The sequence below is a fragment of the Bubalus bubalis genome, chromosome 1, assembly GCF_019923935.1.
Source record: "Bubalus bubalis isolate 160015118507 breed Murrah chromosome 1, NDDB_SH_1, whole genome shotgun sequence".
Lineage (NCBI taxonomy): Eukaryota > Metazoa > Chordata > Mammalia > Artiodactyla > Bovidae > Bubalus > Bubalus bubalis.
The window spans coordinates 140,941,037-140,968,721 of NC_059157.1; the positions used below are offsets into that span (position 1 = coordinate 140,941,037).

General features: G+C 40.3%; 1 protein-coding gene across 9 annotated transcripts in view; it reads left to right on the top strand.

The window, feature by feature from the left end:
* Positions 1–27,685, top strand: part of PLD1 (phospholipase D1) — a 278,672-nt gene that overhangs the window by 97,373 nt on the left and 153,614 nt on the right. For 8 of the 9 annotated variants that reach the window (XM_044944848.2, XM_025285411.3, XM_044944862.2 and 5 more), the window contains 8 exons: positions 3,670–3,815; positions 4,038–4,146; positions 5,216–5,281; positions 9,631–9,689; positions 10,793–10,885; positions 19,591–19,743; positions 23,531–23,680; positions 24,389–24,472. In XM_044944848.2, the coding sequence (XP_044800783.2) occupies positions 3,670–3,815; positions 4,038–4,146; positions 5,216–5,281; positions 9,631–9,689; positions 10,793–10,885; positions 19,591–19,743; positions 23,531–23,680; positions 24,389–24,472 (860 nt within the window). Of the gene's footprint in view, positions 1–3,669; positions 3,816–4,037; positions 4,147–5,215; positions 5,282–9,630; positions 9,690–10,792; positions 10,886–19,590; positions 19,744–23,530; positions 23,681–24,388; positions 24,473–27,685 lie in introns of those variants that run through there. The other variant, XM_044944869.2, reaches the window with a different exon arrangement.

Consider the following 27,685-nt stretch of genomic DNA (forward strand, 5'->3'; position numbering starts at 1 on the left):
AGGAAGATCCTCTGGAGAAGGAAATGGCAACTCTTTCCAGTATTCTTGCCTGGACAATCCCATGGATGGAAACTCCTGGCAGGCAACAGTCCGTGGGGTCACAAAGAGTCGGACACAACTGAGTGACTTCACTTTCACTTTCTGTCCGGACCTACCTGTGCGTATCCTAACCTCTAGTTTACAGCCACCTCGGTGTCCAGCTTTCCTTCAGCATCTTCCTATGAGTTGGGTCCTTATCTCTGATATACCACTGAACACAACCTACCAAGAAATGTCTCTAAGATGATTTGCCTTGTATCACCTACCAGCATTTAGACTGAGAGGTGATAACATGTGGAGGTTAAATGCGCAGATTACAGTGCCAAACCATGTGGTTTAATTCCTGTCTTTGTATTGTGACCCCCAGCCAGTTACTTAATATCTCTGTGTTTGAGTTTCCTCATCTGAAAAATAGGTATAATAGTACATATCTTATAGGTTTGTTATGAGGATTTAATAATAATAATAATAAATGGTATTGTATAATGTGGACTTCCCTGGTGACTCAGATGGTAAAGAATCGGCCTGCAATGCAGGAAATTTGTGTTCAATCCCTGGGTTGGGAAGATCCCTTGGAGAAGGGAGTGGCTATTTAATAATAATAATAATAATAATATATGGTATTGTATAATACCAGAATATAATATATTGTATTATACATGTATATACTATATAATACTGTGTATTATTATTACTATGTATCTCCTAACATTATTCATGAAGATAAATATTCAAGCCACCAAACCAGGACTTTTTTTTGCTCATACCTTTCTGTTAGTAAAGTAAGTTTAGCTCTATTCTTTTTTTACATATATTAAAATTTTTATTTTGGATCCTAATTTTTTAAGTATAATTGATTTCCAATATTATATTAATTTCACACTTTCAGTTCAGTCACTCAGTCGTGTCCAACTCTTTGTGACCCCATGGACTGCAGCATGCCAGGCTTCCCTGTCCTTCAGCAACTCCCACAACTTGCTCAAATTCATGTCCATCACGTCGGTGATGCCATCTACCCATCTCATCCGCTGTCATCCTCTCTCCTCCTGCCTTCAATCTTTCCCTCATCAGGGTCTTTTCCAGTGAGTCAGTTCTTCACATCAGGTGGCCAAAGTATTGGAGTTTCAGCTTCAGCACCAGTCCTTCCAATGAATATACAGAATTGATTTCCTTTGGGATTGACTGGTTCGATCTCCTTGAAGTCCAAGAGACTCTCAAGAGTTAATTGATTTCACATTTTGTTTTAAATCTTGGTCTGTGTAGGAAAAGCTAAGGATCCTCCTTTTCCTACTTAGTGTTTAGTTTACTAGGAAATATGAACTGACTCCGTGTAGTTTGAATGTCATTCCAGGTAAATAAAAATAACACCTTTCTATGACTGAATCTGTTCTGTGTGCCAGCCCATGGTAGGCGCTTCTCTGTTCACTCTCATGACAGCCCCCTAAGGATAGATGCTACTACCCACCCTCCCCAGCAGGAGGTCTCCCGCGTGTCCCTCCTGTTCCTCCTCCCTCCCTTTGCTCTGCCTCTCGAGACTCCCTTGCCCTTGTCCTCTGGCAGGGCTCCAGCCATGGAGAGCCCAGACCCGGTTCACTCTGGGCTGGATGCATCCCTTGACCAAGGCGCCCCGCCCCGCCAACCCCCCCCCCCCCCCGCCCCAAGGTAGCCTGTTTAAGTGGCCCTCTCCTTCCTGCTCCAGAGGAAGCAGGTCCTACTCTTTGTCCCTTCAGAATGAGGTGTGCCTTCCTGAGTCCCAGGTTACTGTCCTCACATTGTGATTTCCTTCCTCTTATCACACCTTCATGGGCAGTCCCTTTATTACAACTTCTCACACTATTCCAATTCCAAAGCATTCCAATAATTCTGCCGAGATATTATCTGACCGAAGTGATGCTTGGTTAAAACTTCATAGCTAGTAGGCTTCACCAGGCAATTTCAAACCTTTAGATGCTTCAAAAAGGATGGGACAGGCTGTTACCATTGCCCCACACTGTCTTAGAATTGCTAAGAATTGTCCAAAATTCTTGCTTTATGTGTGAGGGATAGAACTTGACATTTGTAATGTTTTTAAGTATTCAGTTTTGTTAGATTGGGAAATATAATCCTAGAATATGTGGCAGCTTGCATAAATTGTATAATTGTTCTCATTTATTTGACTTGTCTTAAATTGAGCATTTTTCACTCAAATGCAGAGTTTCTGATCACTCTGAGTTCTCCTGCATCCTTCTTTGTGAAACACGATGCAACGTGATGCCCATAATGTTGGTCAAGGTGAAAGGCAGCATATAATATTAGACCCCAGGACTGGGTCCTTTTGACTTCTGGCTATAGTCATTGTCATGGATCCCAACTGAAGGCAAAGCAGGAAATAGATTTGAATGTTTGCCAGTGATATGTTTGGATTCTAGACCTAAGAGCACAAGTTATTTGATTCTGGGCTCATTTTTTTTTAATTAATTTTTTTTTTTTTTGCCACACAGTAGGGCAGTGGGATCTTAGTACCCTAGCCAGGAATCAAATTTGATCCCCATGCATTAGAAGCACAAAGTCTTAACCACTGGACCACCAGGGAAGTCCCCTCAGGCTCATTTTTTAATACTACAGTTGCACAGAGTGGTCATGCTGTAGAAGTTTGCAGAATATACCAAACATCGGTGATGAATGGCAGCAGTCTTGGTCACCCATCGGGTTACTGATACCAAAGCCTGGATAAACTAGCAAAGGAGGAGACATTTACTGTTTCTTGCCCCAGCACCTGTCAACACGTATGGGGCCTGGATCTCCCAGGAGGGGCCGGTGTCCTCTAGGTGGTCCAGTGTCCATCACCCTCCCCTACTCCCCACACACCATGGGAACTGTCAAGATCTCCTGTGCTTTATAAATCTCTCTCCATCTGCTGACACTTTTTGCTTTATCAAAACTTTCACCCCTCAGGTCTGTTAGTGCTTCTGATTGAATCACTAGTCACCAAGATATATTTGCATTTTAAGAAGAAATATTTTTAAAATGTCAAGTGGAAATTCATCCTAGTTAAGTAGTTGGGTAAATATTTTGCGTGTAGGAAGATCATTTGTCCTTTTCCTTCTAATCATCCTGTACCTTCCTAGTCACTGGTGTAGCTAAAGGACAGAGAGCTATTGTAGACCAGGATGGACCTCTCAAGGCATTTCAGAAGGAGAGGGCATTGGTGTCATTTGTGAAGAGCAAAACTGCACTAAGATTGTGCTCCACAATGGAACTCATTTCCTTCAGCTTCACTCTCACCCCCTGCATTGTCTGCTCACTGCTTGGACAATCTCGTGATGGCTAATTAGGGTTTTCATTCATCATCTCTTTTACCTGGCTTCTTGTTTCAGAGGTATGTCTGTGTGTCTTTGTATTTAGAACAATAAGATTTGTGGAGTTTGCCTTTGATATAAGTCAGAGTTTGTCTTGCATATATCATAAGATGAATAGTTAAGAGAATATTACTTCTGTAATCAGTCATTTTGAAAAAAACATTTTGCTTCCTTACTTACACAAAATAAGCTGGATTTAAAGATACTTCCACGTTACTTTTTAATTAGCTATTGTACACAGAGAGATGTTGTTGTTATCTAAAATATCAACCATTTTTATTTACCACTATAGGTACCAAGCATCAATCTTTACACTATTGAATTAACACATGGGGAATTTAAATGGCAAGTGAAGAGGAAGTTCAAGCACTTTCAAGAATTTCACAGAGAACTGCTCAAGTACAAAGCCTTTATCCGAATCCCCATTCCCACCAGAAGGTAACCCAGAATTGACTATAACATTATTCCAGTATATGGGTTGGACAGAAAGAATATTTTGGTTCATATTATTGGTTAACTAGTCCATTGTTGCTAGATATTTCTTTTTATTAAATAGACTCTTCTAAAAATGAACCATCTCATGAAAAATACTATGAGAGTCATGGTTCAAAGAATAATAAATATTTACATTGTGTGTGTGTGTGTGTGTGTGCATTTTAGACACACGTTTAGAAGACAAAATGTCAAAGAAGAGCCTCGAGAGATGCCAGCTTTGCCCCGCACATCTGAAAACATGATCCAACAAGAAGAACAGTTCTTCAGTAGAAGGGTAAGTCCCTTCACTCTTCTGTTGTTCTGAGCAAAATGCCGCACTGTAGAAAGATGGCATTGACTGAAGATTGAGGTGGGCCTCAATGCAACTTCTCTTACCCACTGATCCATCACCTAGGCTGGTTTACCTCTCAGGAACTAATTAGGGAAGGCTTCTTCCCCAAGCCAGTCTGGCCCTGGGGCGCTTGCATTCCCCCAAGGAGGAAGAGGGTTCTGAGGAAGCTGCACTCCCTGCAGGAAACTTTTGGGGTTCATTGTGAGTCAAGATTGAGCTCATAGTTGAGGGCTTTGAGATCTACTCTTTTAAAATCATCTATTTCCATATATTTGCTTCAGAATCTATAGTGGCTTATCATAAATATATGTAAAATCTCATTCCCAGACCATAGATGGAGCAGTGAGGGTCTGAGAAGAGTAGGACAGAGTACAGACACCTCGGGACAGGGGACACTTCTGCCCACTCGGCTTCAGTGATATGGTGCTGCCTAGGGCAGAAGATTAATTCGTTTTTAAATTTAATTAACAATTAAATGTCAGTGTTGGGGGCTTCCCTGGTGGCTCAGTCGTAAAGAATATTCCTGCTAACGCAGGAAACATGGGTTCAATCCCTGATCTGGGAAGATCTCACATGCCTCAGAGCAACTAAGCCTGTGTGCCACAACTACTGAGCCTGTGCTCTAGGGCTTGGGGCCTGCAACTGCTGAAGCCCATGTGCCCTAGAGTCTGTGCTCCGCAACAAGAGAAGCCACTGCGATGAGAAGCCTGTGCACCGAACTAGAAAACAGCCCTCGCTTGCCACAGCTAGAGAAAACCCCAGGCAGCAACAAAGACCCAGCACAACCAAAAATAAAATAAATAAAATTATTTTTTTTAAATGTCAGTTTTTTTTGGTAATCTGGAACTTTTATGCTTTGAAAGAGATGTGTTCAATGTTCCTTGTCCAGTGATAACATTAAGGAATAATTGAATGACTTACTGAAGATGGGAGGATCATGCCATTGTCATTAACTGCTTACATTTTCCTTTAAGTATGATGGTATCTTTAATCTGAAATATATGTATTACAGAAACAGCTGGAAGATTACTTGACAAAGTTACTAAAAATGCCCATGTATAGAAACTATCATGCAACAGTAAGTACTTTTCAGTGATTTAAATTCTGAAGTAATTTTATAAAATTGTAAAGTGTCGGCTACATTTTAGATCACTCTATTAATACAAGTGCTTGTATCCCCTTCTGCATTATTCTTTGAGTTAAACTAAACTAAATAAAATGAATACAAAATTGATTTTATTGTATAGCATGGGGACCTATAGTCAGTCTCCTATGATAAAGCATAATGGAAAAGAATATTTTAAAAAAGAATGTCTATATGTGTACCACTGAATCACTCTGCTATACAGCAGAGATTGGCATGACATTGTAAATCAACTATACTTCAACAAAAATATAAAATTAATAGGAAAACAAAACTGATTTGACAGCGAGGATCCAGTTTAGGGTGATGCTATTTTTAAAATATCAACTATGATAATTAATATAACAATAAATTTAAGTGAACTTGAAATATTACTAAAGATTATCTAGAAATGCTACTAGATTATCTAGAAATCAACCTCCTACACTCCTCAGGCTTTCAGAGGAGAAAATGCCAAAATGCATTTCTAACACTGAAGAAAAAAAACATTGAGTAGTAAGTGATGAAGACAGTTGAACAGAGTTGAATAACCAAAGATTGTACTGTAATTACCATCTGACTGGCCTGTGATGCCTGTAACAGGCCTGTCTTTTCATGTGAAAGTGAGAAGTATGGGAAACGCTAAGGAGAGGAAAAACTCGAGAATTCTGAGAAAAGAGAGGAGAAGTGGTGGGGCTTAGAAACAACTGCAGAGGTTACGTTTGGGAGGCACTTAACTGGCAAGCAGGAGGAAGTGGGCTTTACAGAAGGCATCAGAAAACAATGAGCTCTGCCTTCAGAGGCCCTTGAAGGTGGGGTTAGATACTTAAAGGGTTAGCTTCAGTTATCCAAAGGTTCAGATCATTGAGAGGGCACTGGATTGTTAGAGTTTGCACCTGTGTATGTAAAACTGTACTGCTGTGGAGCGTGACCATGTGTATATGGTGTATATGCAGAATTTCAGAATAGGTGTGGTTATGATCCGGCCTCTGGTTTAGAGAATGACATGAACAGGTGAACAGAAAGAGCAAAGTATTTAGGAAAGGAAGCAAGAGTGCTTTGACTCTCCAGAGTTTTCTTGCTGCCCTATAGATGCCTGCCTCTATTATTTGGAGATGGGCAGGGCATGCACCCAGCTGGTCCCCTTTACACACAAATGACCTGGGACTGGAAAACCTTCTGCAGCAGCATGCACTGTGACATTTGATGGTCTTAAAGGAACTTCTGTGGTTTCATAATCCTGAAGAAGAGTTTTCCCAGGGAAGCCAGCAATTTGGGTTCAACCAGAGACTCTCAAGAGAAGGCTGATGGGAAATATTTCTTCCCTTCTAGAACTCAGGAATGTGCTTCTTTGAAAGAACATAATGAATAAGGATGTTACTTCTATTATTACTAAAAATGGGAGTCGAATGTTAATTTTTAAATGTTTGCTGCTACTGCTGCTAAGTTGCTTCAGTCGTGTCCGACTCTGTGCGACCCCATAGATGGCAGCCCACCAGGCTCCCCCGTCCCTGGGATTCTCCAGGCAATTTAAATGTTTCAGAGATCAGATCAGTCGCTCAGTCGTGTCCGACTCTTTGCGACCCCATGAATCGTAGCACGCCAGGCCTCCTTGTCCATCACCAACTCCCGGAGTTCACTCAGACTCACGTCCATCGAGTCAGTGATGCCATCCAGCCATCTCATCCTCTGTTGTCCCCTTCTCCTCCTGCCCCCAATCCCTCCCAGCATCAGAGTCTTTTCCAATGAGTCAACTCTTCGCATGAGGTGGCCAAAGGACTGGAGTTTCAGCTTTAGCATCATTCCTTCCAAAGAAATCCCAGGGCTGATCTCCTTCAGAATGGACTGGTTGGATCTCCTTGCAGTCCAAGGGACTCTCAAGAGTCTTCTCCAACACCACAGTTCAAAAGCATCAATTCTTCGGCTCTCAGCCTTCTTCACAGTCCAACTCTCACATCCATACATGACCACAGGAAAAACCATAGCCTTTAAATGTTTACTTGTATTCAAATGTTCATATTAACTTCCTTTCCAATCATAAAAATCTTTTAAAAGCTGAGCCATGTTGTATTTAGATAGTCCAGAGTGTCTTCTAAACATTTCCTTTGGAAAGGGAAACCTAGTTACAACTGATAAAAAAAAAAAATGAGAAGTAACATATATTTATTCAATTTTGTTTTTTGGCCATGCCTCATGGCTTGCAGGACCTTAGTTCCCCTACGAGGAATTGAATCCAGGGCCCCAACAGTGAAAGCACCAAGTCCTAAACACTGGACTGCCAGGGAACTCCCTCATTTTTAAGGGCTACTTAGATTAGTCTCCCCAGTAGCTATATTCTCCAAAAGGCTTCAAGCATAGGATCTGTCTGAACATTATTTTGCTCTCACACTAATGATAATCTGACTTGGAGACTAGCTTGCAGGGCTCTGCCTGATACTTGTGAAATTAGATTGGCATCCATGTGTCTCTTTTGATAATTGTGAGACATATTCAAATTTCTGTCTGCAAAAAGCAGATAGAAGTATTAAAATCATTTTAATATAATCATAAATAATTAATTTATATTTTTACAAGCCCCAGAAATTTTGAGATATTATTATCTCCTGGGTTTGTTGCTTGTCCTTTGGCATGGGAACCCTTTGGTCCCCTATTTTCCTAGCATTTAAATTTAACAAGTTCCTTTGGAAAGACAAAGGATATTGATTAGTACATTATTTAGAGATCAATAGCCCAATGGAATATTGTCAGACTAAATTAATCATTAAATTCTTATTCCTGAGATTTGCTTGCTCAAGTCGAGAATGGAATTTTTATCGCTGAAGATGCATTGAGACATTTGGACAATACAATGCTTGTTAAATTTCAAATTGTATTATTTAGGTTTGTTTCTAAATTGACCTGACCACATTTGTTTTCAACCCCATAAATCTATATTAGGATATTTATTGCCAAGGATTTTTTTCCTATATAATAGCACTAGTTCTTTATTCAAATTTCTCTTTAGTAAAACATTAGGATAAATTTGAATTTTTTTCTTAATACACAGCTTTAAATTTTCCACATTGCTAATATGTGTTTTTTTATTTAGATGAAATTCTCTACATTTAGCAACTTTTGTATGATATTCTGAAGTTACTGTTTCTGAATTATTTCAAATAATATTCCTGTTGTCAATGATTTGATAATAGCTATATGTGCATAAGAAAATATCCAAGTATTAGATGAATAGTTTCCCTGATTTTTGCTTTTCATTTCCTATTCTTCTGTTCAGCTAGTCTCTGACTTTGCATAAATTAGTTACACCTCTGGAGAAGTTTCTTCCAGTATAAACTAGGATTAGTATTTTTCTCTCTGCTCCCTAGAGATAAAATGAGAAATTCTGGCTTAGGATTTCAAGACATTTCGAATTCTGTGGCTTAAAGTCTGCAATATCATTTCTAATAACCTATGTATTTCTATATTTTCCAATTAGAATACATTTCCACAAATCAGAATTTTAAAATGTATGGTACCGAATCACCATGTTTGATATAAGAAATAAAATATAAAGACCTTGACTTTCAAAATCCTTATAAAAAGTGCTACATGAGAATATGTTTGATCTGAGGTTTTTAAAGATATTTAAATCCTTTTGAATTTTAAAAACTTCTTCCAATCACCCTAAGAAAGAAAATCAATTGGACCTCACAGTACTGACAGCTTTGAGAGATGTGTAATTTTTTCTTACAAGGTTAATATTAGGCAGTCACAATCACATAAATAAAACTTCAAAGGAAAATTGTTATAGTTCATTTTATTAATCCCATTTATAAGCCCAGATCAAATGCCATTTCCTCTGTGATGTCCTATTAGCTAGGAAGCGGTCATCCTCTGCCTGTATCTCTATTAATAAATACTTTCACATGTAGCTGTTACGGTTCTTCCCACAGAACTTGATTGATGTGGAGTGTTTTCTGTGTCTGGTCTCTCCTCTGCCTCCTAATGCCAGGAGTATATCTTTTTGTCTTTGATTTTCTATTAAGCCTGTTATTGACATGGTCTACTATTGTTGGCAGGTCTCACCATGACCTTCTTGAGCATTTTGTCTCTACATCTTAGAGCACACATCACTATCTTGATTGTGTTTTAATTGTGTATATCCTTCTAAAAAATACTTTTTCAGGGCAGTGCCATTGTGATCTGTGTAATCTGTAGAGTACCCCAGATGTGCTTATACATGGAGGTACATAATATTTTTTGAATGCTTGAATTTTTCCTCTTTTTTTTTTTGCTTTCTAACATATGGATTTTGGGCCTCTTTTCAGACAGAATTTCTTGATATAAGCCAGCTGTCTTTCATCCATGATTTGGGACCAAAGGGCATGTAAGTTTCAGTATTGGATCTCTAAGGAGAAGTATGAAAAGTTGATGAGCATTGTAGCCTTTGATTTATTGGTGTACCAGGGTGATGGAGCTCCTCTGGCTTCACTGTTTTCTTCCCAACAGAGTCAGAGCAACTGAGGGACCTATTTATACAAAACAGAATATCTTGCTACATTAAACCAAGGTGCCAACTGCTCCACACTCCTTCTCCTCTGACCCCACAGTAGTGGGTGTTTAACAGAGATAACAAATATGATGTGTGCGAGAATGCATTAAAAATCAAATATACAAGATCCCTTCTTTATCACATATAAAAGTTAGCTATTTACCATTTATTTTATTGACTAAAAGTAATGCTGTGCAAAATGTATGTTATGTAACAAGATTGAAATTTACTTAATGATTATCTTCTGATGGGCTACAGTCCATGGGGTAGCAAAGAGTTGGCCACAACTGAACGACTGAGCACGTCCTTCATGATATGAGAGCTTGATATTACAAAGAGCTTAACTTTTCTAGTCAAGAACATTGTTGGTAGTTCTTTTAATATTTTTTTTGTTTGGTTGGTTGGCCATTATTATTGTTTTTTCTTTTCACATCTTTCCGAGTTAGGATATTTCTCCTTCCGAAGTAATAGCTTTGCTTTACTTCTTTGACATGAATTGGTCCTAGAACTGTAGGTGAAGGGATGCAGAAATACCCTGGAATCTGTGGATGAGCATTCTCAATGATCTCCATAGCGGATGAACCTCCCCCGTGCCGGCATTTGGCAACATGTGGAGTCTTTTTCAGGCTGTCATGGTGGCTGGGAGAATGCTCAGCATTTAGAGCCAGAAGCCGGGGTGCGTAGGTCCTGCTGTGTGTGCAGTATGCTGTCCCCTCTGCCAACAGGCCTGCATCCACCAGGGTGCTTTTAAAGATTGGCTTTGGAGTTCTGAGCCTGGTAAACAAAGCATTGATCTATTTGACAGTGAAAGCAGAAAAAGCCGAGTGGTAGGGCATGGGAGAACAGAACAGTTTATTTAATTCCCAGTTATGAGGCTATATCAGCTAAGTGTGAGCTGGAAGTTTAAAGATGATGGGTTAACTTGATGTCTCTTTCAGAGAAGGTATGATAATGAAAAGATCCGGAGGACACAGAATACCAGGCCTGAATTGCTGTGGCCAGGGAAGAGCCTGCTATCGGTGGGCAAAAAGGTGAGACTTGAGAGTTTTGTGTGTTTGTCTTAATAAACTGAGTATTGGGGGAGTTTTTATATTCTAGTTTTCAATTATAAATCTTTGAAAGTCATGGCAGAGCAAATGTTAAATTATTTTTAAGTTCCAGGTTTCAGCTCTATTTAAATACTCTACTCAAAATTGCATTTGTAGGCAGAGTATGCCAATTACATAGATAAAAACCCAATGGGCCATAGGATTCAAAAATTGGTCAGCCAGGGAACATAGACAGTGGCCAATTAGCACAAGTCATTATGCTTAACATCACTAGTCATTAGGGGAAGATAAATCAAAACCACAGTAATCTACAACTTCATAGCCACCAGGATGGCTGTGATAAGCAAATTGGACAATAGCAAGTGTTGCCAAGGCTGTAGAGAAATTAGAACCTTCATACATTGCTGGTGCATCATGTAAAATGATAACAGCCAGTTTGGAAAACAGGGTGGTAGTTCCTCAAAATGTTAAACATACAGTTACCACATACCCCAGATATTTCCAAACAGAACTGAACAAATATATCTCCATTAAAATGTATTCATAAATGTTCATAGCAGCATTATTCAGAGTAGCCAAAAAGTGTAAAAAGCCCAAATGTCCATCCCCTGATGAGTGGTTAACCAAAATATGGTACAGCCCTATGATGGAATATTATTTGGCCACAAAAAGGAATGAAGAATACTAAAGGGTGTGGGATTTCTCTTCTGGAAAATATCTGGAATTAGATGACCGTGATGGTTGCAAAATTTGTGAATATATTAAAACCACTAAACTGTACATTTTCAAGGGGTGAATTATATGGTTTTTTAATTATATTTGAATATTTTTTAATTTTAATGAAAAAAAGAAATGAAAGACTGATAAATGTTGTAATATGAATTAACCTTGGAAACATTACACTAAGTGAAAAAGAAAGCTACAGAAGGTCACATATCATATGATTCCATTCACATGAAAGGTTTAGAATAAGTAAATCTGTAGAAACAAAGTACATTCATGGTTTCCAAGGGCTGTGGCACAAGGGGAATGGGGAGTTACTACTACTGGGTGTGGAATTCTTTTTTTTTTAATTAATTTATTTGTTTTAATCAGAGGCTAATTACTTTACAACATTGTAGTGGTTTTTGCCATACATTAATGTAAATCAGCCACGGGTGTACGTGTGTCCCCCATCCTGAACCTCCCTCCCACCTCCCTCCCCCTCCCACCCCTCCGGGTTGTCCCAGTGCACCGGCCCTGAGTGCCCTGTCTCATGCATCAAACTTGGACTGGTGATCTATTTCACATATGGTAATATACATGTTTCAATGCTATTCTCTCAAATCATCCCACCCTCACCTTCTCCCACAGAGTCCAAAAGTCTGTTCTTTTATGTCTGTGTCTCTTTTGCTGTCTCGCATATAGGGTCAATGTTACCATCTTCCTAAATTCCATATATACACGTTAATATACTGTATTGGTGTTTTTCTTTCTGACTTACTTCGCTCTGTATAATAGGCTCCAGTTTCATCCACCTCATTAGAACTGATTCAAATGTATTCTTTTTAATGGCTGAGGAATACTCCATTGTGTATATGTACCACAGCTTTCTTATCCATTCATCTGCCAATGGACATCTAGGTTGCTTCCATGTCCTGGCTATTGTAAACAGTGCTGCGATGAACATTGGGGTACACGTGTCTCTTTGAATTCTGGTTTCCTCGGTGTGTATGCCCAGCAGTGGGATTGCTGGGTCATATATAAGTTTTATTTCCAGTTTTTTAAGGAATCTCCACACTGTTCTCCATAGTGGCTGTACTAGTTTGCATTTGGATGTGGAATTCTTTTGGGATGATGAAAATACTCTGGAATTATATATTAATGGTGACAGTGTGCAAATTTACAAATATAGTAAACTAAAATACACTAAGACCCACTAAACCATACATAAAAAAATAAACAAAAAAAAATGGTAGTGTTCAGGGGTAATTTTAGAGTTATATTTGTGAGGATGTATATTATGGTAAGTGTGATATAGACAGAAAACTTTAATTCATGTCCTAAGTCCTTTCCAACTAAAGACTCCTTATAGAGGAGTATTCTTATCTCATTCTTATTTGTTCCTCAAAGCATCTATGACAACATTTTTAACATAATAGACAACAGCTATTTGTTCCAATAATAATTTACTGGAATTTTTAAAACTATTAAGAGATGTTTGTTATTTTTCTAACCTTGAAAAAAAATATGAACTCATGTGTAAAGAGGAAATTAAGTTATGTGTGAGTTGATGATATATAAACTTAAAACTAGGATCTTTAAACGTGTATTTCAGATACATTGCCAACCAAAAATACCATTAGATTGGTTTCTTATTTTCTGGGTTTTTAAAGAATAGAAGAAATTACAAGGGAAAGATCAATAGATTAAGCTAGAGGAAGTTGAGAATTTCTATATTACAAAAAACAAAAGATTTTTTAACTACAATAAACAGGGGACTAGTAGACTAGACAATATTTGTTTTCAAATAAACTTCTGTAATTTATTTAAATGTCTCCAGAAACTTGGGGTATAATTAACATCACAGGAAATTCAGAGACTCCCACTTGAAGTAGCTTCCCACCCTCTCCTACCTGCAGTGGTACAGAACCCTGGGGAACACTGAGTGCCAAGCCAGGAGAGGAGCAGAGCATAAGCCAGCCTGCTCCTGCCCTTATGAACTTCCCTGGGAAAGAAGCTGTCTGCAGTGCAGGAGACCTGAGTTCTATCCCTGGGTCAGGAAGACCCCCTGGAAAAGGAAATGGCAGCCCACTCCAGTATTCTTGCCTGGAGAATTCCACAGACAGAGGAGCCTGGCGGGCTCCAGCCCATGGGGTCGCAGAGACTCAGACACAACTAAGCGACAAACACTTTCACTTCCTGCCCTTGCTTCCTGCGCCACACCATGCCTCTCGGGGAGGCAGGACCTCCAAACCACTGGGGCCTTGGCACAGATTCCTCTTGCCTACTCCCGGGTCATCAGCTTTGCCTAAGGTTGCTACTAAGTGTTAGGTATGGATTTGGGGCTACAAGCACTGGTAAGTCTTTGACTGAAGACTTGCTCTGGATTGCCTGAGCAGAGTAGGCTGGAGGCATTCGCAGGCCCTAGAAACAACCTTCAGCCAAGAGCTGGTGGGAGTCCAGCCCCCTCACCCCTCAGGTAGGGTGATTCACCAGCAAACTCTGCACTGTCTCCCGAGGTCCCCTGGAAGATTTGCAGCACAGCTGCCCACAATCCAGTGCGTGAAAACACATCCTCGATGGCTCCCTTCCTGCTCTTGCTTCCTGTCCTTCCCTTCCTCTGCTTCCTACTAAGCTCCCTAATAAGTACCTTTACAAACCGCTTTCACTTCTATCCTTGTCTCAGAGTTGACTTCTAGAGCAACCCAACCTAAGACATCTACTCAAGAAATGGAAGCCTGGATCTGGTCCATTTTGTCATTTATTGAGTGCCTAATGTTTGCCAGGCTGTGTTCTAGCCACTGTGAGAACAGTGGTGAACAAGGCCATGCCCCTGCCCTCACAGAGCACTATTGGAGGAGATCACAGACAGTGGAGAAGCTGACAAGCAGGGTGAATGACGCAAATGTTGATCAGAGCTTTGAAAGAAAAAGAAGGTGATGGGACAGTCAGGGACATGAGGACTTCAGACGGAGGCTTTAGCTACAGAAGTCAAGGAACTGACCTTTGAGTTGTAACCTCTGTGAGAAAGGGCAGCCCAAAAAGATAGAAGGGGGAGGCTTTGTTATATAAAGGAAATATACCTCCCCCACTTTTTAAAGTCTGATATATCAGATTTCAGTCTTCCCTGGTGGCTCAGTGGGTAAAGAATCTGCCTACAATGCAGAAGACACAGGAGATGTGAGTTCAATCCCTGGGTCAGGAAGGTCCCTTACAGGAGGGCATGACAACCCACTCCAGTATTCTTGCCTGGAGAATCCCATGGACAGAGAGGAGCCTGGTGGGCTACAGTCCATGGTGTTGCAAACAGTCAGACACGACTGAAGTGACTAAACACACATATCAGACTTCAACCAGGACAATCTAAAAAGATATGATCTTCCCTAGAATAAAATGTCTCTTCGTTTTAATTTGTATAAATCTTTCCATGAAACTTGAAGCCTTGGTTCCATATTAATAAGTATTTCCTGAGTTACATTCATGGGGTATAAAATGTCAGTACCAAACAAAAATGATAAAATGTAGCTGACAAATTTTGTTTGGAAAATTTCCCACACTAGAAGACTGCTGCTGCTGCTAAGTCACTTCAGTCGTGTCCGACTCTGTGCGACCCCCCAGACTGTAGCCTACCAGGCTCCTCTGTCCATGGGATTCTCCAGGCAAGAACACTGGAGTGGGCTGCCATTTCCTTCTCCAATGCATGAAAGTGAAAAGTGAAAGTGAAGTCACTCAGTCATGTCCGACTCTTTGTGACCCCATGGACTGCAGCCTACCAGGCTCTTCCGCCCATGGGATTTTCCAGGCAAGAGTACTGGAGTGGGGTGCCATTGCCTTCTCCACACTAGAAGACTATTGGTGTCTAAATGAGAGTTACTTTTAAGGGCAACAGTTGGTCATATCTCTTTTTAAAATTTTTCTATCCATTTAAAAAAAAAGATTCTGGTCATTTTGTATATTCTGTATTGACAAACTGACATAAGGAAAACAAGGCCATCAAACTCTCAACCAAGTCTCAGGTACAAGTATGAAGAAAAGAAAAAAAAAAAATTTCTTCTGTTCTGCTGGCAAACACAGCAAGCATTTCTTCCCTAAATTTAAAACATCTGCTTAAACAGCACATCCTATTGATGGGCTCAATGATAAGTTTCTTATCTCAAATAATATCTTAAGAGATAATTTATAAGAAATAAATTTAGCATTTACTAAACTATGAACTATACCAAGAATTACAATTTTTAGACAGTGACCATGTCTAAATGATTTTACTTATGCTCCAGGATCTATTTGTGCAGCTGTTATTCAGGCAAGAGTGTTGCTTTGCCTGAAGAACTTGTCTGGGCCCTGGGGAGATACCAGTGGACATGATACACATTCCCTGTTCTCAAGGATCTCACTTTCTAGTAAAGGAAAGACAAGAAACAAGCAGACAAATAAACAGTTCCAGACAGTGAAAAGTGCTATGAAGAAGCTAAACAGGATGCAGAGGCGGGTGGGCTGGGAGCCCAGGAAAACCTTCCAGTGGAGAAATATTTAAGCAAAAGATTGATTGACAGGAAGGGACTGCTCATGGGAGGATCTGGAAGAAATAATTTCTAAGTGAGGAAGAGCAAATGTAGAAGCCCAGAGAACAAGGTTAGCAAGTCTCAGGACCAGTGAGACCAACGTGGTGGGAAGGAAGAGTATGAGATGAGGCTGAGGAGGTGATGTGTGACTTAGGTGGCTCTATTGCATTTTAATGACACAGTTTGTAGTAGAACAGGTCACATCTTGTTAGAACATACCATAATCTCACCTGGTATAGACCAAGAGAATTCATAAAAGCTCACATTTATTGGCTCCAGGCATTGTGCTAAGCAACATCCTTAAGTCATCTCAGTGAATCCTCAAAAATACTTATGAGCTGGACATTACTCCTATCCTCGTTTTATGGATTTAGACCTCAGGCTCAATTACCCCAGTTCACAGAAAAGGGCAAGTGACAGAACCAAAACTGGAGCCAGGGAGGCTGACTTCAAGCAGACACTTAATCCCTGAGCAGCAGGTGCTGCGGAGAAGGCAATGGCACCCCACTCCAGTACTCTTGCCTGGAAAATCCCGCGGACGGAGGAGCCTGGTAGGCTGCAGTCCATGGGGTCGCTAAGAGTCGGACACGACTGACAGACTTCCCTTTCACTTTTCACTTTCATGCACTGGAGAAGGAAATGGCAACCCACTCCAGTGTTCTTGCCTGGAGAATCCCAGGGACGGCGGAGCCTGGTGGGCTGCCGTCTATGGGATCGCACAGAGTTGGACACGACCAAAGCGACTTAGCAGCAGCAGCAGGTGCTGACTCCCAGAAGGCTGCTTGGCGAATTCCTTTCTTGATGCATATCCTCCTGTTAAAGAAAAAAATCTTTTGACCAAAGAGACAAAGAGGAGAAACAAGAAAAGGTTAATGAATGGCATAGTTAAGAAAAACTGTAAACAAAGGCCTGGCGTCAATTCACCTTACATCTAATAACTGTTACAGAGAACAACTCATCATCGTCAAAACAGAAACCATTCTCTTTTGCCTTCAGATTTCAAAATCCAGCAGTCACTATTAAACACTTCTGTATTTCTTCATCCCTCATTGTTGTGTCTGGTGTGGAGCTCTGGCTAGAGCTGGCTCTGGTGTCATTCAGGGGACCTTGACTTCTAGGCAAGTCCCCAAGTCCGGTACGTTTGACTTTTCTTTGTCAGTTTGACAAACCCACCAGCTGTGGTTTTCAAAGCCTGTGGCTCCTTCCTGGTCAACAACACTACTGCTCTGGGCCTGTGCCCTGCCGTCTGCTCTCTAGCTTACATAGAAAGTCAGGCTGGGACAAGGGAACCATAGCTAAAGAAGGACCTTTAACAGATATGTGATCTTTAAGCCTTGACTTTTCATCAACAAGTAGTTATGCATAACTCATAACTCAGCCCCATCAGAATGACTGAGTTTCTATTTGATATCATGGCCTTGGCAGTGATATTGAGCAGTGTTAAGAGAGTTCTTATAAAACATGAATTTCTGCATTTTCTGAAAACTATTGAGAGTGTTATCCATTAATATTGTTCAGTTGCTTTATGTTAGGTTCCAAGTGAGAAACTTTCTTTGGAATTTATCTTTTTGTTGGGTGACTTCTTTATTTCCTTAGTTTATTCATTTGATAAGAAAACCCAGGAAGCTCAAACCCACATTGGTGCCGTCACCGTAATTATATTAGTGTTGTGGTTAGATATTTGCTTTCTCTGACCTTGATGTTTTCCCTTTTGTTAATTGTAACACATGTATGACCTTTACTGTGTTATCCTAAATCCATCCCACCCCCTTTAATTGGAAAGGAGACAGCCTGTATATTAAAAAAACAAGTGAAATGAAACCATGTGGAAATCAATGTAGATTGTCTACATTAAATCCCAAACTAGAGAGCCACTAAAATGTAATGTGGTTAGCAATTTCAGTAATGATTTGTTATAGGTTTCCTTTAACTTCTGACTTCACGTATTATGTTTACAATATTTGTTCATTTATGTTCAGGTATTCTGGCCTTACCTATTTCATAACGTGCTTTATGTTGCCTAATACGTGATATAATATTCCCAATGTTCGTTTCTTTAATTATTGACCAATTCATTTCACCACTACACAATTGCAGGTGACTATGACATTACCTACATGGCCTTCAGACTCTCCTCAATGTGGCCTTTGCCAGGCTCCTACCCCACTCCCCACACCTCATCTGCTACACTTCCTGAAACCCTGGCCTCCCCAGACTGTCCCCCAATACAGGCAGCATTCCCAGCCTTGGTGCCTTTGCTAACTCTTCCCTCCATGTGGATGTATACCTGGACTACCTCTTCGGGCTCTGCTTGTTGGGCTCCTTCCTGGTTTTGCTCAGACAACACTTTTTTGAGAAATGCCACTAGCCCTTTCTCTTAGAACTGAGGACCCCTTCCTTACACACATCTCTTTTTGCTTTCCTCCTTTAACACCTATCCCATTCAGCCTAGCATTGTTATTGTGCCCCACCAGCCTAATAAGTTCCTTTGAAAACATGTCTGATTTATCTTCGTGCCATTTCTACCTCTGCTCTAACTCCCAGTTTATCACTGTACTTTTCCATCATGAAGCTCTTAAATATATATTTGAATTGATTGCAGATATACTTTTGAGAGATCATGTTCCACTGAGCATCATTTATTAATGGTCCTTGCTGCTGCTGCTGCTGCTAAGTCGCTTCAGTCGTATCCGACTCTGTGCGACCCCATAGACGGCAGCCCAGCAGGCTCCCCAGTCCCTGGGATTCTCCAGGCAAGAACACTGGAGTAGGTTGCCATTTCCTCCTCCAATGCATGAAAGTGAAAAGTGAAAGTGAAGTCACTCAGTCGTGTCTGACTCTTCGCGACCCCATGGACTGCAGCCTACCCGGCTCCTCCGTCCATGGGATTCTCCAGGCAAGAGTACTGGAGTGGGGTGCCATCGCCTTCTCTGATTAATGGTCCTTATGCCACCAATAATTTGAAATGAACAATATGCAGAGTATTGGATGTTTATTCAGTTTTTTTAAAGGGCAATTTTTACTTACTCAGAGACTCAGTTGCCTCTTCTGTGATGGTTTATTTTAGCAAACACTAACCCACCCCATTTTCCAACAGCTTTGGTTCCTGCTGTGCATCCTGTGAGCACTGCCCACCCACATCAGGGACATTCTTCCAGGCTTTGCCATTAGTGTCTAAAGGGCCAGTGAATTGTCTTGAATTGCTTGGTGCCAGTACTTCTCAGGGAAACATAATAGGAAGATTTTTTTGTTTATTTTTCTGTTTCATAGTGTTTTCATGTTTTAAAAAATAGATCCCTGTGTAAAAGACAAAATTATGTTTACTGTCTGCTAGAATGCTTACTTCAAACTTGTCGTAATAACTTGTTCCCTTTGTTTCAATAATTCAGTACAACTTCAAAAATATGTGTTTTCTTCTTACAGGTGGTTGATAGTAAAAGATTCCTTTTTATTGTATATGAAACCAGACAATGGTGCTATTGCCTTCGTCCTGCTGGTGGATAAAGAATTCAGAGTTAAGGTGGGGAGGAAGGAGACAGAGACGAAGTATGGACTCCGAATTGATAATCTTTCAAGGTAGAATTTGGAAAGATTTTTTAAAGATTTCTCTAAAAACAGTTTTTCTCCCAACCTTAAGTGAAGAAGAAGGTAAAATAATTTAGGTGTTAGAAAATTATTATTTAGAACTCATCCTCAATTAAAAGTAATTAAACTACTTTTTTATATCTTTAGGATGCAGAGTATCCTATATGCAAGAGTCAGAATAAATGGTACCAGGTATTGCTGTGTGCCTGTTTTAACAAAATATATGCCTGCTTTAACAAAATTGACTACCCATTAATACCAATTTACCAAACAGATAAGGAGTAATAGTTCTTGTTTTTAAAAAGTAGAATTTTACTTTATAAATGGATACCCTTTAATTAATAAAACATGTGCAAAGTGATCTGATTATAAAAATTCTGTTTACATACAGATTTTTAAAAAGATACCTTGAAGGATACTCAACTGTACATTTATTATAGATTTTATTAGTGAGTTTGTGTGTGTGTTGATAAACATTTCTTTCTGAAAGGCCGTAGTTATACAATATATGTGTGTCTTTTTCTTTCTGATATATATATTTGTCTCTATAAAGTTCAGGGTCATGTATATGAATACATTTTTGTTGTTTAGTTGCTATGTTGTATCCAACTCTTTTGTGACACCATGGACTATAGCCCATCAGGCTCCTCTGTCTATGGAATTCTCCAGGCAAGAATACTGGAGTGGGTTGCCATTTCCTGCTGTAGGGGATCTTCCTGACCCAGGGATTGAACCCACATCTCCTCCTTGGCAGGCAGATTCTTTACCACTGAGCCACCTGGGAAGCCCATATGAATACATACACATATACAAAGGTCCATATAGTCAAAGCTATGGTTTTTCCAGTAGTCATGTATGGATGTGAGAATTGACCATCAAGAAGGCTGAGCACCGAAGAATTGATGTTTTTGAACTGTGGTGTTGGAGAAGACTCTTGAGAGTCCTGTGGACTGCAAGGAGATCAAACCAGTCAGTCCTAAAGGAAATCAACCCTGAGCATTCATTGAAAGGACTGAGCTGAAACTGAAGCTCTAATACTTTGGCTACCTGATACGAAGAGCTGACTCTTTGGAAAAGGCCCTGATGCTGGGAAAGATTGAAGGCAGGAGGAGAAGGGGACAACAGAGGACGAGATGGTTGGATGGCATCACCAATTCAATGGACATGAGTTTGAGCAAGCTCTGGGAGATCATGAAGGACAGGGAAGCCTGGCATGCTGCAGTCCATGAGGTCTCAGAGAATCAGACTTGACTGAGTGAGCTGAACAATGACAACAACAATACATTTCTCTCTATACACACTGACTGACATCAAATATATATATGTATTTAATATAAATATGCTACTCGTACTAATATGTCTGCATGTGTGTTTGTGTGTGTGTGTGTGTGTGTGAAAAATGCTGAACTTACCAATCTCAGACAATGGGAGGTTCAGGATGTTATTGGAAATATAATGATGCTGCCATTAAATCTTCCTCCTGGAAATTCCCTGGCAGTTCAGTGGTTAGGAGTCTGTGCTTTCACTGCCAAGGGCCTGAGTCCAATCCCTGATCAGGGAACTAGAATCCCACACTACACAGTGCACCCAAAAAAAAGCCACCTCCCTCCTGGTACTACTTTCCCTTTTTCTGGAGGACCATAGAAATCAGACCACAATTTTCACTGGTCGCTGTGACAGCTGTTTTACTGGCCATCTTATCTCCATTTCCTGTCATCACTCACTTGTGCACCCTTGCCAAATGAATCCATACAGACCCAGGTTTCATCTGCTCCCTCCCTGGTGTAAGTGGTCCCCCTCCTTGTATCAAAGAAGCCCAAATTCCTCCATTTACAATCTGAGGCCTTTTATCTCTCTGCCTTCATTGGCAATCCCTCCCTAAAGCAGTCTTTTTGTTCTTTAGGGACGGTTCTCTTCACACCTATCCTCACACATTTTTTAATTTCACCTTTCTTCTTTCTACCTCCATGTTTGGAATGGTTCTTTTTTTTCCCCCTTACCTCTGATTCACATCCTGTGATAAGACTTCTGTTTGTCCTTTATCTCTTCTTTTTCTCATAACTGGTTTTCAGAGGCATTTCAGCTCAGTTGGAGCAGTGCTCGCATGCTGGGTCAAGCCCAGGCATTTTCTGTGCCCTGGTGACCTCTCTGCAGAACCCCGTGTCTGCCTGCTGCGGCCAATGGAGAATGCCTCACTCCTCCCAGCACCACCACGTCTCACCTCGCCCCTCCCTACACCCCAGACAAAAGCCAAGCATCAGTCTCTGACATATCGAGGGGACCAGTTTGGACATCCCTAATCTTTATAAATAATTATTTTAGGATCTGTGCATATAGGATCATTGCATTTCTCCCCAAAGCAAACTCTCCCTGCTCACTCACAGCACTGGTCTTTTATTGGGGCAAGTTTCTGCCTAAATGCCAGGGAGACTGCTGACTTCAATACCTTGTTTTCTCTGGGTTTTTGTTGTTGTTATTGTTGTTGTTGTTTTCCTTTTGGCAGTGGCTAGAGAAAATCCCATGGATGGAGGAGTCTGGTAGGCTGCAGTCCATGGGGTCGCTAGAGTCGGACACGACTGAGCGACTTCACTTTCACTTTTCACTTTCATGCATTGGAGAAGGAAATGGCAACCCATTCCAGTGTTCTTGCCTGGAAAATCCCAGGGACGAGGAAGCCTGGTGGGCTGTCTATGGGGTTGCACAACTGAAGCGACTTAGCAGTAGCAGCAGCAGCAGAGACATACAGATTCCTATTTCACTGACCTGGGATAGAACCTGGAGTTCTGGCAGTGAGAGCATGGAGTCCTACCCACTGGATTGCCAGGGAGTTCCCACACCTTGTTTTCTCTGAACTTCAAATTTGGATAACTCACTTCCACCTCTTAGTGGTAGTCACCTCTTTTGGCATTTGTTATGTAATAACTTTTTGTAATCTCCCACTCTGAATTTTTTTTTCAGCACTGACAAATCTGTAACCATTTAGAATCATTTAGTCATTTGCAATAGAAAAATCCAGTGCAGTCTGGGTTACATCAGAAGTAATTAATCAAATATGTTAACCATGGCTGATTCCAGGGCTCCAGCTATGTCACTGAGGTGCATTTTCCTGGAGTTTCTCAATTCTGTCCCCTGGGATCTACTCCATCCTCAGGCTGGTCTCCTGGTGGTAGCAAGATGGCTGCCTCTTACACTCAAACCAAGTTTGGTGGAAGGGGAAAGAGTCTCCTGATGGCATTTCTGAGCAAGTCCTTGATTATATTCTCACTTTTTGGGTGGAATTGGCTTATGAATATCATCCTTGAACCAGTCTTTGGAATCAGGAGCTGGAGTATGCCATTTTGTTGGCTTTGGTAGACCCAGAGTAGGCACGGGATGATCAGGCTATTTCCAGAGGCTGAGGGAATGGACACCAGGTAGGCCAAAGGGAAATGTCCTTTACAGGAACCAACAATTTTCTAAGACTTAGATGTAGGACCTCACTTGATGCCTCTTCCATCTCTTCCTCACAGCTTGGCCCAGTTAGCTGTAGGCCTTTACACATGTTTGCATAAGTGAATGAGGAAATAAGTAACCTGAAAGTTTGTTTTGCTACATTGAATATATTTTTAAATACTGCCAAAACCATTTAAAAGTCTGTTTTTTTCATATCAGTAGGATGCTCTTTGTCTAAAATTTTCTTTGCTGCACTACCAAAACAAATGGGACATGTTTAATTCTTAAATTGTTTAAAGAGAGCATAAAGTGACCATTCTTTTCCACGTTTTGCTTTTCTTTGAAGGACTCTGATTTTAAAATGCAACAGCTATAGACATGCTCGGTGGTGGGGAGGGGCTATAGAAGAATTCATCCAGAAGTATGGCCCCGACTTTCTCAAAGATCATCGATTTGGATCATATGCTGCTATCCAAGGGAACACTTTAGCCAAATGGTAAGTAAGATCTTTTTGCTCTAAGACTATGAAGATAGTCATAGCATTGAATATTACAGTGGTCTAGGTTCACCTGGAATCAATTTTTGAAGCTGTGGAAAAATATTATGTATTATACTTCACAAGAGCCTTTATAGGACTACCTGAGCATAGAATATTTTTCCATTTTTTGTTTTTATGATTTTTTTAAAAATGAACTTTAGATAGCTAGCTTTAGATTGTGAAGTCTGATTTTAAAAGTTAACTTCATTTTCTTAATGATGCAAATGAAAAGTTTATTTAAGTCATTAGCCATAATTTAAGAAAGAGAAATTTACTTGGTAGGTATTTCTTTTAAATAAAATTTTGCTTAGCATGTTATTCTACCCATGGGTTAGAAACTGGTCTGCTTTCAGTCTCAAAAGAACAATAGTGTGTGAGTTCAGTAGGGTGGGAGAGTGCATCTGACCTCCTACAATGATGAGAGCATTCAATTTGTTATTCTCTCAGCAGAAAAGAATCAGATTGCTTACTTCTGTCTACTTACTATACTTCCTGCATAGCAAACAGAACATGGTATTTTCAGTTTTTGTTTCCAGTTATACAAAGTAAGCTGGTGGTTTTGTAAAGATTCTAGGCAGTGACTTCCGTCTTCTGTTTTGCCATATGATAGACTTCTTTTTTTATCTTTTTTGTTAAAAAAAATGAAACTGAAAACTTGTCTTTCAGGTATGTTAATGCCAAAGGATATTTTGAAGATGTGGCAAATGCAATGGAAGAGGCAAAAGAAGAAATATTTATCACAGATTGGTGGTTAGTATATGTCCCTGGGGAGTTTGGAGATCTCTGTGTTTAGGAATATACAACAGTGTTGTACTGTTCTAGAATCATACATTAAGAAAGACAGCAGTAGTCACAGATGTTTTGGTCAAAGTCCCAAATAATTAATTGTAGTAGCCTCCACTGAAAGGTCCTTTCAAAAAAAAAAAACCTCACATCCATATAGATTGTTAAAATATTTAGTTTGAGCAATTTTGTTTTTGGTTTTCCCTTTGGAAGCAAATAACCAATATTTATTGTAGTAAAGATTATTTTGCAATGCAAATATAGGTGTAGAGATAATGGAAAATAGTCTTCCTTCGATATCTTCCATGATGTTGGTATGTCTGTCTTAGTACACTTCCTCTGAATTGTCCCTTTGAAACTGGAATATTTCCATTTACCTATTAGTATTAAAATATCCTTTGTAATGACTAAGCCTGGTTAGCTTTTCTAGTGATGCATCAGATTTCAACTTTCTAATCCCCTTTAAAATCATCCATGAGAGTTAAAATGCTAATTAAAGCCATTGCAAGTCTCTTGTATCTAAAATTCACTTAGCTCTTGGGAAATTTTGCTCCTGGAGTAGGTGTAGGCCTTGTAGTATGACTTTAGTTCCAATAACCCATCTGCCTGGATGGTTAAAACCCATTGCTGATGCTAACGTTTCCTACAATGAAAATGAAAATGTCTAAAATATGTTTTCCTTCTAAGAACTTAGTTGCTTGAAATGCTCCTCCCACCCCCATTTTTCCCTATCCTATTTCTTTCCAAATGCTATCTTTATTGAACTATGAAAATAGCATCATAATTCATTTCCTCCTAATTCTAGGTTGGGGGGGAAAGAAGAGTAATTAGGAATGTGAACTCATCTTTTTCTACTGTTTTGCCTCAGTGATGAGGGAATGTTTAAGTCTAGGGCATGCTTTCCCAACCTTGGCACTACTGACATGTGGAGCCAGATAATTCTTTATTGCGGGGGCTTGTTCTTTGTGTTGTGGGGTGTTTAGAACCATCAGCATCTCTGGCTTTTGTCCACTTGATGCCAGTAGCAAGGTCCCAGTTGAGATAACCAAAATATCTTCAGGCATCAAATGTCCCCTGTGGCGCACACTCCCTCTTGGTTGAGAACCATTGATCTAAAGTCAGCAGATAAGGCTTGTGATAATCAGCATGTCTGTGCTTCTGTTTATTCTCATGTTTATGGAGGAGCTTAATCTTGGTCCTTTTATTCTTGCCAAATTTTATCTCTTCAAGTCAGCTACCAGAAATAAAAGAAAGTTTCTTCCTTGTGAACTATTTCTTTGATTGAATACTTTCTACACACTTATGAGAATAAGTTCAAGCTTAATGTAGTAGGTATGTTCCTTTAAAAAGTATTTCTGAAAGTTTGACTAGGACATGAAAGAGACTGTAAATAGCGTTTCCACTGAGCCCGTATTATCATGTTTTACACAAGCAAATAATATATGTTTTGAAGGTTCTGAACACTGAAACATAGGCTCTCATTTAAACATCTAAAGAGATGGAATGTTGAATGTTTCTTCTGTCAGCTAAAAAATAAATCAGCAGGTTATTTCTTTTTTGTGACTGTGCTAGGATAACATCTTATTACAACTCTCTCTTTGAAATAAAACCTTTGCAGAAACTTTCCTCAAAACAAGTGAAGAAAATTCTTGTTGTACAATTATATTGCAAAAGTGAGCATTCAGAAACTTTATCACACCCTGATATATCTGGATCTGAGAGAATGAAAAGCATAGTGAGAAGATGCACATACCCTTTAGAAGCTTCTAATCTAAATCAAGAGACATCATATACATGAGTGAAAACTGTGTTACTCTCTTTTTGAAACAATTAATATGCAAGCAAAGACAGATTTGAGCAATTTCCGGGAGTTGGTGATGGACAGGGAAGCCTGGCGTGCTGCAGTCCATGGGGTCGCAAAGTGTTAGACACGACTGAGCCACTGAACTGAGCTAAAAGGCTGATTTAATGAAATGGGAAACAACCTGGGACCTAGAAGTGCTTAGCTCTTTTGTTTGTTAATTCATTTAACCACCCATTCTTTCATTTGTTAATTTATTCACTCATTCATTTCCAAGATACTTAATGAGCAGCCACTATGTGACAGGCACATGTCCAGAATGATGAATGAAAAGCAACCCCTACCCTGGACAATACACAGTCAGGAAATTATGTGCAGGACAACAGATTGGGGCAGCTCCATGGTAAATTCACTCAGTCGTGTCCGACTCTTTGCGACCCCATGGACTGTAGCCTACCACGCTCCTCCATCTATGGGATTTTCCAGGCAAGAGTACTGCAGTGGGTTGCCATTTCCTTCTCCAGGGGATCTTCCTCACCCAGGAATTGAACCAGGGTTTCCAGCGTTGTAGGTAAAGCATCTGCCTACAAGGCGGGAGACCCAGGTTTGATCCCTGGGTGGGGAAGATTCCCTGGAGAAGGAAATGGCAACCCACTCCAGTACTCTTGCCTGGAAAATCCCATGGGGGGAGCCTGGTAGGCCCCAGTCCATGGGGTCGCAAAGAGTTGGACACGACTGAACGACTTTACTTCTTCACTTCAGTGGTGAAGATCAACATAGCAGAAGGCACAGGGTGAGGGTGAGGTGGGGGGAAGCACGGAGGAAGGGGCAGTGACTGAGCCTGCAGGATCTGTGGAAGCTTCACAGGAGAGGAGTCTGGTCTGAGTCCTGGGTGATGGAGCTGTCCAGATAAAGATAGGTGAATATTTTAGGCAGAGAAGTGGTAAGTTATATTTAGAATTTTATTTAAATAATGCAATAAGAAAAGGTAGGAAAGAAGAGAAAGGAGAGTTGCCGCTTAAGTGGAAAAATGAAAGTGAAAGTCGCTCAGTCGTGTCTGACTCTTTGTGAACCCATAGATTATACAGTCCATAGCATTCTCCAGGCCAGAATACTGGAGTGGGTAGCCTTTCCCTTCTCCAGGGAATCTTCCCAACCCAGGGATCGAACCCAGGTCTCCCACAATCCAGGTGGATTCTTTACCTTCTGAGCCACAAGGGAAGCCCTAAGTGGAAGTTAGGGTTATTATTTTGTGCAACTTTTATTTCAGTAGTCAAAAGAAGACTGACTGATAGGTAGGTAGGTAGATAGACGGATGGATGAAAATACTGGGATGAATACATAATGTATTCATGTGGATTATGACCCCAAAAGTTCAA